At 42.8% G+C, this 12088-nt stretch overlaps 1 protein-coding gene across 1 annotated transcript in view; it reads right to left on the reverse strand.

Annotated features, from left to right (window-relative positions):
- The window catches only part of Cfap52 (cilia and flagella associated protein 52), a 38164-nt gene that overhangs the window by 11969 nt on the left and 14107 nt on the right, over positions 1 to 12088 (reverse strand). The window contains exons 4-8 of the mRNA XM_028780161.1: positions 11405 to 11533; positions 7960 to 8059; positions 7081 to 7197; positions 3126 to 3226; positions 2207 to 2377 (exon numbers count right to left, since the gene is read on the reverse strand). Coding sequence (XP_028635994.1) covers positions 2207 to 2377; positions 3126 to 3226; positions 7081 to 7197; positions 7960 to 8059; positions 11405 to 11533 — 618 coding nt within the window. The remainder of the gene's footprint in view (positions 1 to 2206; positions 2378 to 3125; positions 3227 to 7080; positions 7198 to 7959; positions 8060 to 11404; positions 11534 to 12088) is intronic.

The raw sequence follows: 12088 nt of genomic DNA on the forward strand, positions 1-12088 counted from the left end.
TTAAGATTACAAAGAAAAAAATGGCACCATGGTCGGTCAAATTCACATTTGCACCCTTCTTTGTTTAGTTCTGAGAAAATAAAAAATCATGAACTAAGTATCCCTGAGTAATTGGTCAGTCAGGCTGGGACGGAAAGGGCCACTTGTAAATGGGATCTAGATTACCAAGGTGTCAGATGATCATAGATTACTCCAATTTTTATACAAAAGGGAGTGATATTAGGGTAAAAGAAACCATCTGGTTTGTAAGTATAAAGTTCCCTGTAGTCTCTGGGAAAGCTGACCTTTCATCTAAACATTCCTCAAGCAATTTCTCCATTTCTCTTAAACATGTTTAAAAAATATTTGAGTCTCTTTTATTTTAAGGTTTACTCACTTTAGAATTAATGGGGAGGGGGAAGTAGACCCTTATGCACACTTAGAGTTGTGTGCGGAGTTGAAATTAGGTGGCAAAGGAGAACTCCCAAAAATTGTCCTCTGTGTACCATGGGACATATGCCAACGTATACACACATATATACTTAAATTAATAAAGTGTAAATACAACAAAGAAAATGAAGCCATACAAAACCCAAATAGGCTGACATTTACATAAAATTGAAAATACCCTCATAGAGACTGGAGAAATGGCTCAGTGGTTAAGAACACATGAGTCTCTTCCAGAGATCTCAAGTTTCGTAGTTTACAACTTTGTGTTAACTCCAGGACCAAGAGATCTGATACCTTCTTCTGGCCTCTGTGGGTACATGTACACACACAGAGACAGAGAGAGAGAAAGAGAGGGAGAGAGAGAGCAAGAGAGAGACAGAGAGACAGAGAGAGAATAAAAATCTTTAAGTGTATCCTTATAAAAAGCACTAAAACTTTGTGGCACTACTTGATTTCTAAGCCTGTTGTTCTGACTAAAGGCCAGAAAACTACATACACTGATTCCACCAAACTCCTTAAAGGAAAAATTGGACCTGGCTAGAAAGTGACCCACTTTCCAGTAAAGATCCACTTCAATGGAAAGGACCAGCTCTTCTCTCTTAGAAAATCCCAAAGACATGAACCCAAAGAACTCAGGAACCACAGCTGCAGCTCATTGCATGGGCGTCTGAGTTCTGAAACAGGCTTGCGTCTGAGGAGCCACAACCCTGGTGTCTGAATATCAGAACTGCCAATGGATGGTTGTCTTGGGTGAGATTATCAGGAAAAACAGCCACTACAACCCAAGAGAACACAAGTCCATCATCTAAAAAAAAAAAAAAAAAAAAGCAAAGGCTGCCAGATCAGGAAAACAGGGACACCAACAAATGGCTGGAATAAATTATGAAAAGAGATGAATAGATACTGCTAGGCATGGCGATGCCCATCTGTGATCCCAGCACTCAGGACAGAACCAGGAAGATCAGGAAAGAGTTCAAGACTCCAGCCAGCCTCAGATATTGAGGCCCTGCCTTAAACAAAATTCAGCCTGAGAAGAGTTACTTCAGTGATTCCCCCCACACCCCCCGAGATGGCATTGGGAAATCACAGAAAAGCTCTCCTGGGGATCCGCCCTTCCCGTGATGGGTTTACTTGAGAAGTCAGCATTTCTGATGTATTTCTTGATGTGTGTGCATATGCTTTTGCCACAGCAGGAGAGTGGAGGATGGAGGGCATTGTGGGAGAGGTTCTGGTGCTCTGGTGTGTGGGTCCAAGGAGCCACTTAAACTTAACTTGTCAGGCAAGTGCTTTATCCAGTAAGCCATCTCACTGGCCCAGGCACTTTAAAAGTGTATCACACTTGCCCAGCATTTAAAAAAATAATCCAAAGTAGTGGAAGGAAATCAAAGGTAACTGTGTGATAAAGGCAATTTTTTAAAAAAACCATTAGAAGGAGAGATGGCCAGCAGTTAAGAGCACTGGCTGATTTTCCAGAAGACCCGGGTTCTGATTCCTGACACCCACATGGTGGTTCACAATAGTCTGCTACTCCAGTTCTGGGGACACTGATGTCTGTTTCTGGCCTCTGCAGCCACTGCATGCACACAGCCAAAACACCCATAACCCTTAAAATAAGAATAAATGAATCTTCCTAGGTCCAATAAAATAATTCAGTACACTTGAGAAGTTTGATGAGGAAAATAATGCCTTTATGGAATCTTGAAAGCAATTGAATAGAGTGAAATTCCTCTGTGCGCTGCATCAAATCTCCACATTCTAACGGTCCTCTTCTACTTACAATGGAAAGACGATGTCCTGGACAGCCTCAAAGTGGCAAGTTGCGATGAGAGTCTCTTTGAAATCGGTGAAGTTAACTCGGTAGATGTGTGATTCTTCTGTTCCTACAAAAAACTGGTGTCCTTCTCCCCGGAGCGTGATGGAGGTGACACCACCTTGCAGTTGGATTTTCCTTTGGAGGTAATGCACAAAAGTGAGGCAGAGCCACTCAACCAGCAAGCATTTGCCCACCTGATTGGAAAACGACACAAACCAGTCATGTGGTATGGGATGGGCCCTCAAGGTGGTGATACAGTTGGAAAGGCCTGAGTTATTCCAAGTGTTGCACACCCATGATTAGGAGGGGGATTTGTCAGTGTAGGTTAAAATAGTCAAGGAAGGTCTGTTAGGGAGATGTGGTCTGAAACTGTATAAGGCAGGCAGGCTCATGGGCACAAATGTCCGTGGTAACCCATTTCTGAAGATAACCTTAAAAATTAGGGTGATGCCTCATATTCCCGGTATCATGTCTTAGTATAGTATGCACAAAGTCATGAGCTTATCAAAAGGGCAGTGTGCCTCTGGATTTTGAAGAACAACTTTAGTTTGGTTTAATGCAAACTTTTTCATGGGAAAGAAACCACCAGCCCTGTGATTCCAGCTCCGCACTTAATAAAAAGATGAAATTCTTTAACCAGATATGCTTTTCTTTTAAACAGGGCCTCACTGTGTAGCCATGAATGGCTTGGAACTCTGTGTAGAACAGGCTGGGCAAACCCCACAGAGATCCACCTGCCTCTGCCTCCCGAGGGCTGGGGTTAAAGGTGTGCGCCAAAGTATCTGCAATATGGTTTTTCTGATACCATTTAGTTGTTGGATTTAAGTGGACCTCTCTCTAGTGGGTCTCCACCTACCCCAGCTCTGTGGTGTGTAGAACTTACTTGATAGGTTTGTAACTAGGGCTTTTACAGAAGACCAGCAAGCCAGCTCCAGAGCCGACCAACAAACCACCCATCTTCAGGCACTTGAGAGCCGACACTCCCTACAGGGAGAAACAGTGCTGGGAAAGGGCTAAAGGGTTTTGCCATTAAAACTCAAGGCAGTGTCTGACACAGGGAGCACCTGACACTGGGAGCATCCAACAAATGGGGCACCTGACTCAGGGAGCACCTGACCCAGGGAGTATGGCTGAGGGCACTTCAAGGCTGCACATATTGTCCGGTGCTGATCATGATGTACCTCCTGGTTGGTCAATGTCAACTACAAGATCATGTCTGAAGAAGTAAGCCTTCCTGGCCTGCAAGCAGCAGGCAAGCTTCACCATCCTTCCTCTCCAAGGTCGCCTGTGCATTTGAACATGCTGAGTATTAGTGCTCAGATATCCATCCACTCAAGCTCAGCTGCAGCAGGAGGCAGACACACAGCTTCTGGGGCTTCAGTTGCCATGGTTTCCACCACAACATAATTCATATAAACACAGGGTCTGATGTAACATCCAAAGACAGCACAGGACAGTCCTTACCATCCAGAATCAACTAAGACCTAGCAGCTGGCCACACCCATAAAAGATTTCCTTAATTGGTCTTTGAAATGAAAAGACCAACCCTAAATCTGGGCCACACCTTCTGGTGGCAGCACATATAAAACAAAAAGAAAGAAGTACTTGCTTTTTTGCCTGTTTGCCCTCACTTGGCTGGCAAGTTCATCTGTTCTGTTCCTGAGGCATCCTTTGCTGCTATTAGAACCTACTTATTTGGGGTTCTAATGCAGAATGAAGATGTTCAGCTCTCTAGGACTTCATGGGCCTCTGTCACCAAAACGTGGGACAGCTAAGACAACCAGTGTCATGGGCTGAACAACTCCAGATCCTCCGCATTTCTCTCAGGAAACAGCCACTGTTGTACGTCACTCAAATAAATCATATATATATATAATGTACTATAATATTTCATATGTGTACAATATATATGTATACATGTGATATAGTATATTATATATTGTATATTTTATATATAAAATGCAATGTATATATTTTATATGATAGTATACATATTATATATTAGATATAATATATACAATATATTATATACATTCTATCAGTTCTGTTCCCCTAGAAAACTCTGACTAGCACATCTTTCCTAGACCATGTCTTACACATTGTATTTAATCATCATTAAATCTCAGGTCATGCTGTTTTTTCCTAAATTATCTTCTGTACGTTTTACATTTTATATTTAGCTCTGTGATACAGAGTTTATCAGTGAAGGGTTAAGGTTGGTGTCTGGATCATTGTGAGGGGTTTGGGGTACATGTTTTGAACACATGGGTGTCCACATGTACCAGCATCATTTGCAAGAACTGTCCTCTCTCCATTGGATTGTCTTGGCTCCTTTGTCAGTGTCAAGAATATTTGTGCAGGTCTGCTTCTAAGCTAGTTTGTTTCATCAATCTGCTTTTTCATTAAAACCACATGGCCTTTATTACTGTAGACTTCTGGTAGGCTTTGGAATCAGGGCCTCTAACTCCTCTGGCTTAGCTCTTCGGTGGGTAGGCTGGCTGCTCTGGATCCTTTGCTACTTTTTATCACTGTTAGAATCAATTTCTCAGCACCTATAATTAACTCTGGGTTTAGGTCATGATTACATTAAATCTCTAAATCCAGTTGGAAGAACTGGCTTTGTGTGTGTGTGTGTGTGTGTGTGTGTGTGTGTGTGTGTTTTAGCAGACATTCATGTAGCTCAGACTGGTTCTGAATTCACAAGATAGCCAAGGAGAACTGTGAACTACTGATACTTCTGCCACCAGCTCCCAAGTCTGGCTGGGAATCCTGGTATGAGCCCACCAGTACAAGAACTGACATTTAAACCACAGTGAGTCTCCCTATCCACAAACACACAATATTTCTCTCTTACTTCTTCTCCAATGAGTTTTATTTGTTTCATTGTTTTCTCATTGTGACCTTGTAAAACATCCTGTTTTTATTGTTACTTTTATCACCATGGTCAGCTTCTTCCAATGTGGTACCGGTGTATCTGTCCCATAGGCCAATTTTAAACCATGGTAACTCTTGGCCTCTCTCTTCAGGGATCAAACATTTAAGGAGAGTTCCAACTTTTCGATTTTCCAACAAGGCATCTTCACCACCACCTCTTATGCTTCCACCCTTCAAGAGATCTTTACTTTCTGACCATGTGAAAGCTGAGCTGGAATCCCTGCGTTGTGGGGTTAACCAGCAGCCCTGAAATGATCAGCCTTGCCAGAACTGGGAGGAGGCTTAAATGCCGGAGGTTTGAGGGGCTCTACTGCAGCCAGCATCTGCTTTGCAGAGGCTTAGCTCCCAAGCACTGTTCAGGCATTAAAAACAAAACAAACACAAAGAAACCATGCCTAGCAGTAGTTTTCAAGTAGTGTCTTTGGATGGACTTTGGAGACCTAGCAGGCCTTGGGACTGGCAGGGCTCTAGGCTATGTCTCCCTTTCCTCTGATTGGCCTTGTTTTCAATGCTTAGTATTAGAATCTGTCTCCCTTAAATAATTTGGAAACCATCATTGACCTAGGCCACACTTTGAGTATTTCTGAATACTCCTCTATCTGTATTATCTGTATCAGGCTTCTTCCCATTTTCCCCCCGTATTTCTTTAAAAGCTTCACTATAAAATGATGCTATGATTAAGGAAATTGACATTTTCTCAAGACGACTGCATAGTGTTTAAGTTTCTTGAGAATGTCTGTTAAGTGGGAAAGTAGAGGTGCTTCCATAAGAACCATCTGTTCTGATATCAGAAATGAGACAGGCAGGTGTGGACTTATCGGGCAAACTTTCCAACTCAAAGTTTAGTGAAAGCAGCCCTCGGAACTCTCTGGGCACATTAGAGATAGCTGTCCTTATTGTATGAAGTCATCATTCAGTGGTGAAGTTTTTATTATTGTTTAAAGTTAGCATTTCTTTCTGGAGTTTTTATAAGAGTTTTTGGTAATTCTGCAACTGTGAACTTTTGATGATTTTTTTTAAGTCTCATGAATGACGTATAGCAGCACCACAGAGGCTTAATCTAAGATCTAGTTATTACAGTTGAGATACACACACATACACACTCACATACATACTTATACACACACACTCACATACACATATATATACATGCACACACATACACACATTCAAACACACACTAACACATACACACACTTATACATACACGTATTCACACACAGATATATACACAGAGACACACATTCACACAAACATACGCATACATACACACACATACATACACACTCACACAGTAACACATATATACACTTATACATACATATATTCACACACAGAGATAGACAGACACAGACAGACACACTCACACACACAGACATATACACTCACACACAGAGACATACACACTCATAACACAAACACACTCACATGCACATACTCACATACATACACACTAACACATATACACATACACACGAAGATACACACTCACACACACAGACACACATATAGACACACACAGATATATACACACTCACACATACATGCCACAAAACACACACTTATAGATCAAAACATATACCTCTCTCATAGATGGCAACTGGACTAGAAACAATATAGTTTCAAATGATGAAGAAACAGATCCTACCTGTGCTTTGAAGAAAAGATAGACAAGGTACTGATACCCTAGAGTGACACCTAGGACTATCCTCGCCCTGAAGAGAACCAGAGAGTAGAGCTTGGAGAACTGATCAATGCAGCTTGGCCAAGCTGACTTGGGTGTGGCTTTGCATCCATTGCTAATTTGCCTTTCCCCAACCCCAACAGACTTTTTCCTTAACAAAACTCTGTGTGGAAGAAACTGACAGGGAGGATTGGATCATACCTTGATGGTTGCTACTCACCAAGCTGAATTTGTCCTTCACAGGCCCAGTGTCTGCCAGCAGTTTGGTCCTGGGGTTCATTTTGAGAATATCCCCGGTTGTGGTGCCAAGGTAGAAAAAGCTGTCATCGTCGGCCATCTGGGAGATCAGAAACAGAAGCCTGAAGACTCGAGTCTCCCCAGTACTCTATGAAGCCCCAGTCAGGGAAGAGATGAAATTCCATAACTTCTGACAAAGAAGCTCAAGGTGACATCAGTCTCCCAAGACTTAAGGATAGGTCAGCCCGGCTATGAGAGCAGCAGAGTCAGGGCCACCTGCAGCTGGAGGGTGAACTTTACTTGACACTTATTTGGGTCTGTTGCTAACATGGATGACCAGTGCCAGCTGCCGAGTCACCTCCAAAGGGCTCTTAGGATAAAGATGTGCTTCCTCTATGGGGACACACATTTGCTTTATTTCAGTCTCCAAAGGCTACATTCATAAAAAGGACTACACCTTAAAAAGGAAGAATAAGTCAAGGAATGGAGCAGAGAGTTCTATGAATGAATTATGACTCCATGCGTATTCAAGCATATTAATAACATCTCTTTGTGGAAGAGCCTGCATTTTACTATCAGGAACTTTATTTCGAAAGACAGACATAGCAATGGTGGCAGACGGAGCTGCTGCGTGCTCTCAGGGTCACCTGGCCGCACTGCTTCCCTCCAGGTCAGGCTTGGATGTTTGGTAATGGCTCAGATCTCCGTGAAATGGGACTTCTTAGTGCTTACACAGCTCCTTCCCAACAACATCCCACAGCTCTATCCCTCCTCCCTTAGCCCGGCCCAGTGCACACACACCCCTGCTCGGGGGTGCTTGCAGGATAGGAGTTAATGTAGCAGCAGTTGAGGTGGTACTTACTCCAGTACTCAAGACTATTCTTTTCATCTGTCCTGTTTGGCACTCTGTTGGCCAGATTTTTCTATTTGGGAGATCCAGTTCCCACACTCGAATTGTCCCACTACAAAGGAAAATCGCAATCAAATGGATACCCATTTAGACATTGCTTTACATTTTTTTAGTGTATTCCTGCCCCCACCCCCCACCCTGCCCCATCTTGAAGGAGAAGCTGATAGGAAGAGAAAGAAATAGTTCGGAGGATTTTTACTATTAGAGCCCACTGTATAAACTTGAGAACTTCCCACTCAATCTCACAGCAACCCTAAGAGGTAGGTTGTGTGGTCCCCAACTTTCCAGGTGGGGTGATCCAGACAGAGCTTGTATACAGCAGAACATGATTCATACCCCACTCTGTCACACATTGAAGTGTACCCTCTTCCCACTGTACTGAAAACAAGCAGGTATGTAATCAAGCAAACAAGCCAGGCGTGGTGCATCCTTGACTTTGAGCATGAGAGGTAGGCAGATCTCTGAGTCTGAGGTCAGCCTGGTCTATATAGCAATTTCCAGGACAGCTAGGGCTACATAAATGTGGCCCTGTCTCAAAGATAAATTAATAAATTAGTTATGCAAATACATGTAGAACAAACCAAGGTTCTTTTTTTTTTTTTTTTTTTTGGTTTTTTAGACTTGGTTTCTCTGAGTAGTCCTGGCTGTCCTGGAACTCACTCTGTAGACCAGGCTGGCCTCTAACTCAGAAATCCACCTGCCTCTGCCTCCCAAGTGCTGGGATTAAAGGTGTGCACCACCACTGCCCGGCGCCAAACCAAGGTTCTTAATATTCAGAAAAGTCCTCTTATTATTAAGGTTACATATACTTACAATATACAGCATGATGTTTTAATGCATGAACACACTGTGGAATGGTTAAACTGCTAAGCCTGTGTGTTACCTTACTTATCTCTTCCTAGTAAGAACACTCAAAATCCACTCCCAGTGGATTTCTACTTTCAGTGTTATTTAGCATATGCTGTGTCCATAAATTGCTATGAGCTGTAGTCACTGTGGGGTATACACACTGAGTGTCCATTGATCAAAGAGTGGATGTCCAGTGTGCATATATACAAAGGAAAACTGTTTGCCCTTAAGAAAGGTGGACATCTGGAGAACACCATTGCTAGCTGGAGTAAACCAGTCACAGAAAGACAAATATTGCCTGATCTCACTCTTGTGGAATCTAAATGGAATGTACCAGAGGCTTGGGTGGGAGAGGGCAAGAGGAAGATGTTTGTTCAGGACACCTAGTCTCAGTTAGGAGAAATGAGGTGTTCATTTGTGTAGAAACATTTAAAAGGATGGTATCTATTTGCTTTTTTCTTTCAGAGGCAGGATCTCATGTAGTCCAGACTGGCCTCAAAACTCACTGTGTAACTAAGGCTGGCCTTAAAACTCTTGCCTCTGCTTCCCAAGTGCTGAGATTATAGACATGCACCTTGCTTAATGGAAGATATTTTAGTTTGGAGATTCCCATCTTCAAGGAAAGAGATGTGAGACTGAATGAGTAAAAGTTTAAGTTCATAATTAATGCAGCACTTGATATGTGGCTGGTGCTTCACCACTATATGTTGAGTTCATTTGAATTAATAATTCTATAATAATAATTGCAATACCGAGGTGAATATAATCAGAATAAATTGTGTGAAATTCTCAAAGATTTAGTAAAAGTATTATTTTTAAAAAAGAAAAGACTATAAAGAGTTCTGCCAATATCTCAAATCAGAAAGTGTTAATTAGAATTAGAATTTGCCAACCTTATTTTTTCTTTATTTTTAGCTTACAGATTGTAGGCATAGTAAATGCTCAAGGAATATTTACATGTATTTTTTTAAGTGGAGAGAGAGAGAGAGAGAGAGAGAGAGAGAGAGAGAGAGAGAGAGAGAGAGAGAGATTGCACACATAACTGTGGCCCATGGCCATACTGATGGATGTCATGTGAATGCTGAAACACGGATATTTGGACTGTCTCAGGGGGACCGTATAACAGAATACACAAAACCATGACTGATAGAGAAGCCAGGTATCTGGCATCACACCAGAAATCTTACTTAAGAATTTGGACATTCCCAGTACTGCTGTCAACAAGAAATTGAAGCCAGTTTGGAAATACAGATGAACCAAAAAAAGATTGTTTCCTATAAAACTTCCGGATTGAATTTGGAGAAACATTGCCCACAGACATTAGAACAGATTGATGCTTGCAGCTGCTAAGGAACAAAGAACCTAGATCCAGCAAAACAAAGGAGTCAAGCCACTCTGAGGACCAGAACGGAGGGAGGTGGCGGCAGGGGCAGAAGAGCTTCAGTCTGGGCAGAAAGAAAGAGCAGGATAGGGTCAGGACATGATTTGCCTGACAGGGAAGGGCTTTCATGGCTGCCAAGGAATTTACTGCCTCTCTGTGAGTCCTTCCTTACTCAGCCATGGAATAAGTGCAGTGTGTGTGTTCCAAGGTGGGGACTGGAGACATTGCAGAGGCAGAGCAGTGTACGTTCCTCACTCTGGAGAACAGTCTGTACCTTTCATGGATGAGAGATGACAGAGAATTGCGAAGATAGTTTCGCTGAACTTATCCTTCTGCCTTACAGTTTTACCATTTCTTCCCTTTAAGTCTGTGGGTGATGTGAGGAAAGGACACTTTTATGTCTGTTTCACCTTCCCTTCAGGACACAAGCAGGGCTCTGATTGCCAGTTTCTAGATGAATGTATGCTGTGGCACAGATGCAGGTTCTGTTCAGACGTTCCAAGTTGCTCACCAGAAGCTGGCTGAAGCTGGCCCTACCCCAAGTCATGACCTGTGGCTAATAGCTTAAACGTTTGAAGTATCCTGCCATGGTTCCTTTGCAAAATATCACTATCATGAGACCTAAATCAAGAGCAGGTGGTAAGAAATGCCAACCAGAAAGTGAATCCACGCAATTGTGCAAGTGACTTGGCGAGCACAGATTGGAAATTGTGTCTTTTCAGTGACAAGAAGAATCCTAAGGAAAGTTCAGGGCTGGTGAGGTGGCTAAGTGGGTGAAGGAGCTTGCTGCCAAGCCTGAGTTCAATCCTCAAGGACCTATATGATGGAAGTGAAGAACCGACTCCAGAAAGTTGTTCTTTGACTTCCAAATGCTTGCTGTGGTACATGCGTGGACACACATACACACTATGTAAATAAATGTAATAAGATATTTTTGAAGGAAGAATTTAGCCATTCAGCATAATCTCTCCTCAACAACGTTTTCAAAGAAACGTACTCAAAAAACACATCCAGCTGAGAGGATTTTTCAGTACTTGCAAAGATTACAAAGTGAGGGGTTTCCTTCAATGCTCAAGACATATATCACTCCTTGTCCCCACCCCCTGTGTTTTCTGTGCGGGTGACGTGGTCGTCTATGAGTCTGACCTTCTAGCTGTGCAGACTTACTTTCCAGCAGTGACAAACATCTCATCTCGGCACCTAGAGAAGACCACGCTGGTGGCATTGCCGACGTTGAGGCCTGCCGCGGGGCTGCCGCAAATGGCGTCTCTCTTGGCTATGCTCCAAACCACCACACTGCCAAACAAGAAGGGGGAGACACCAACAGGGGAAATAAGACTTTCAAAGTTAACAACTGTTTTCCTGGTTCTAGAAAGAAAAAGAACAAAATGAAATGTTACTAGTGAGAGAACACAAAAATTGCCCTTGACACTCCCCCGCCCCCACCCTCACCCTTCCATACCCCCCCCCAACCACCCCCAAGCATCTGCTCAATCAATCACACTGCTTTACTAGAAGACTAACGTGGGATGCTTTAAAGGCTTTGAAGGAAAAGGATTCTGGGGCTGGAAGCCAGTGAACCCATCCATCAAGGCATTTCAGACATGCAACCATCAAAGCTTGCAAGCCTCCATTTCATGTAAACATTTTCCTCTGGGCTGTAGATGCCTCCTTCTTTAATTCTAGAGCTTGAGAGGCTGACACAGGTCCTAGGAGTTCAAGGTCATCCCCATTGGCTATATACCAAGTTTCAGGCCAGCCTGGGCTACATAAATCCCATCTTGAACAAAATAAAGCCCAATGCTTAATACTCCAAAGAAAGGCAAATATATTTCCACATACAAACTTCGT

This window comes from Grammomys surdaster, unplaced genomic scaffold, assembly GCF_004785775.1.
Source record: "Grammomys surdaster isolate TR1022 unplaced genomic scaffold, NIH_TR_1.0 364, whole genome shotgun sequence".
Taxonomy (NCBI): Eukaryota; Metazoa; Chordata; class Mammalia; order Rodentia; family Muridae; genus Grammomys; species Grammomys surdaster.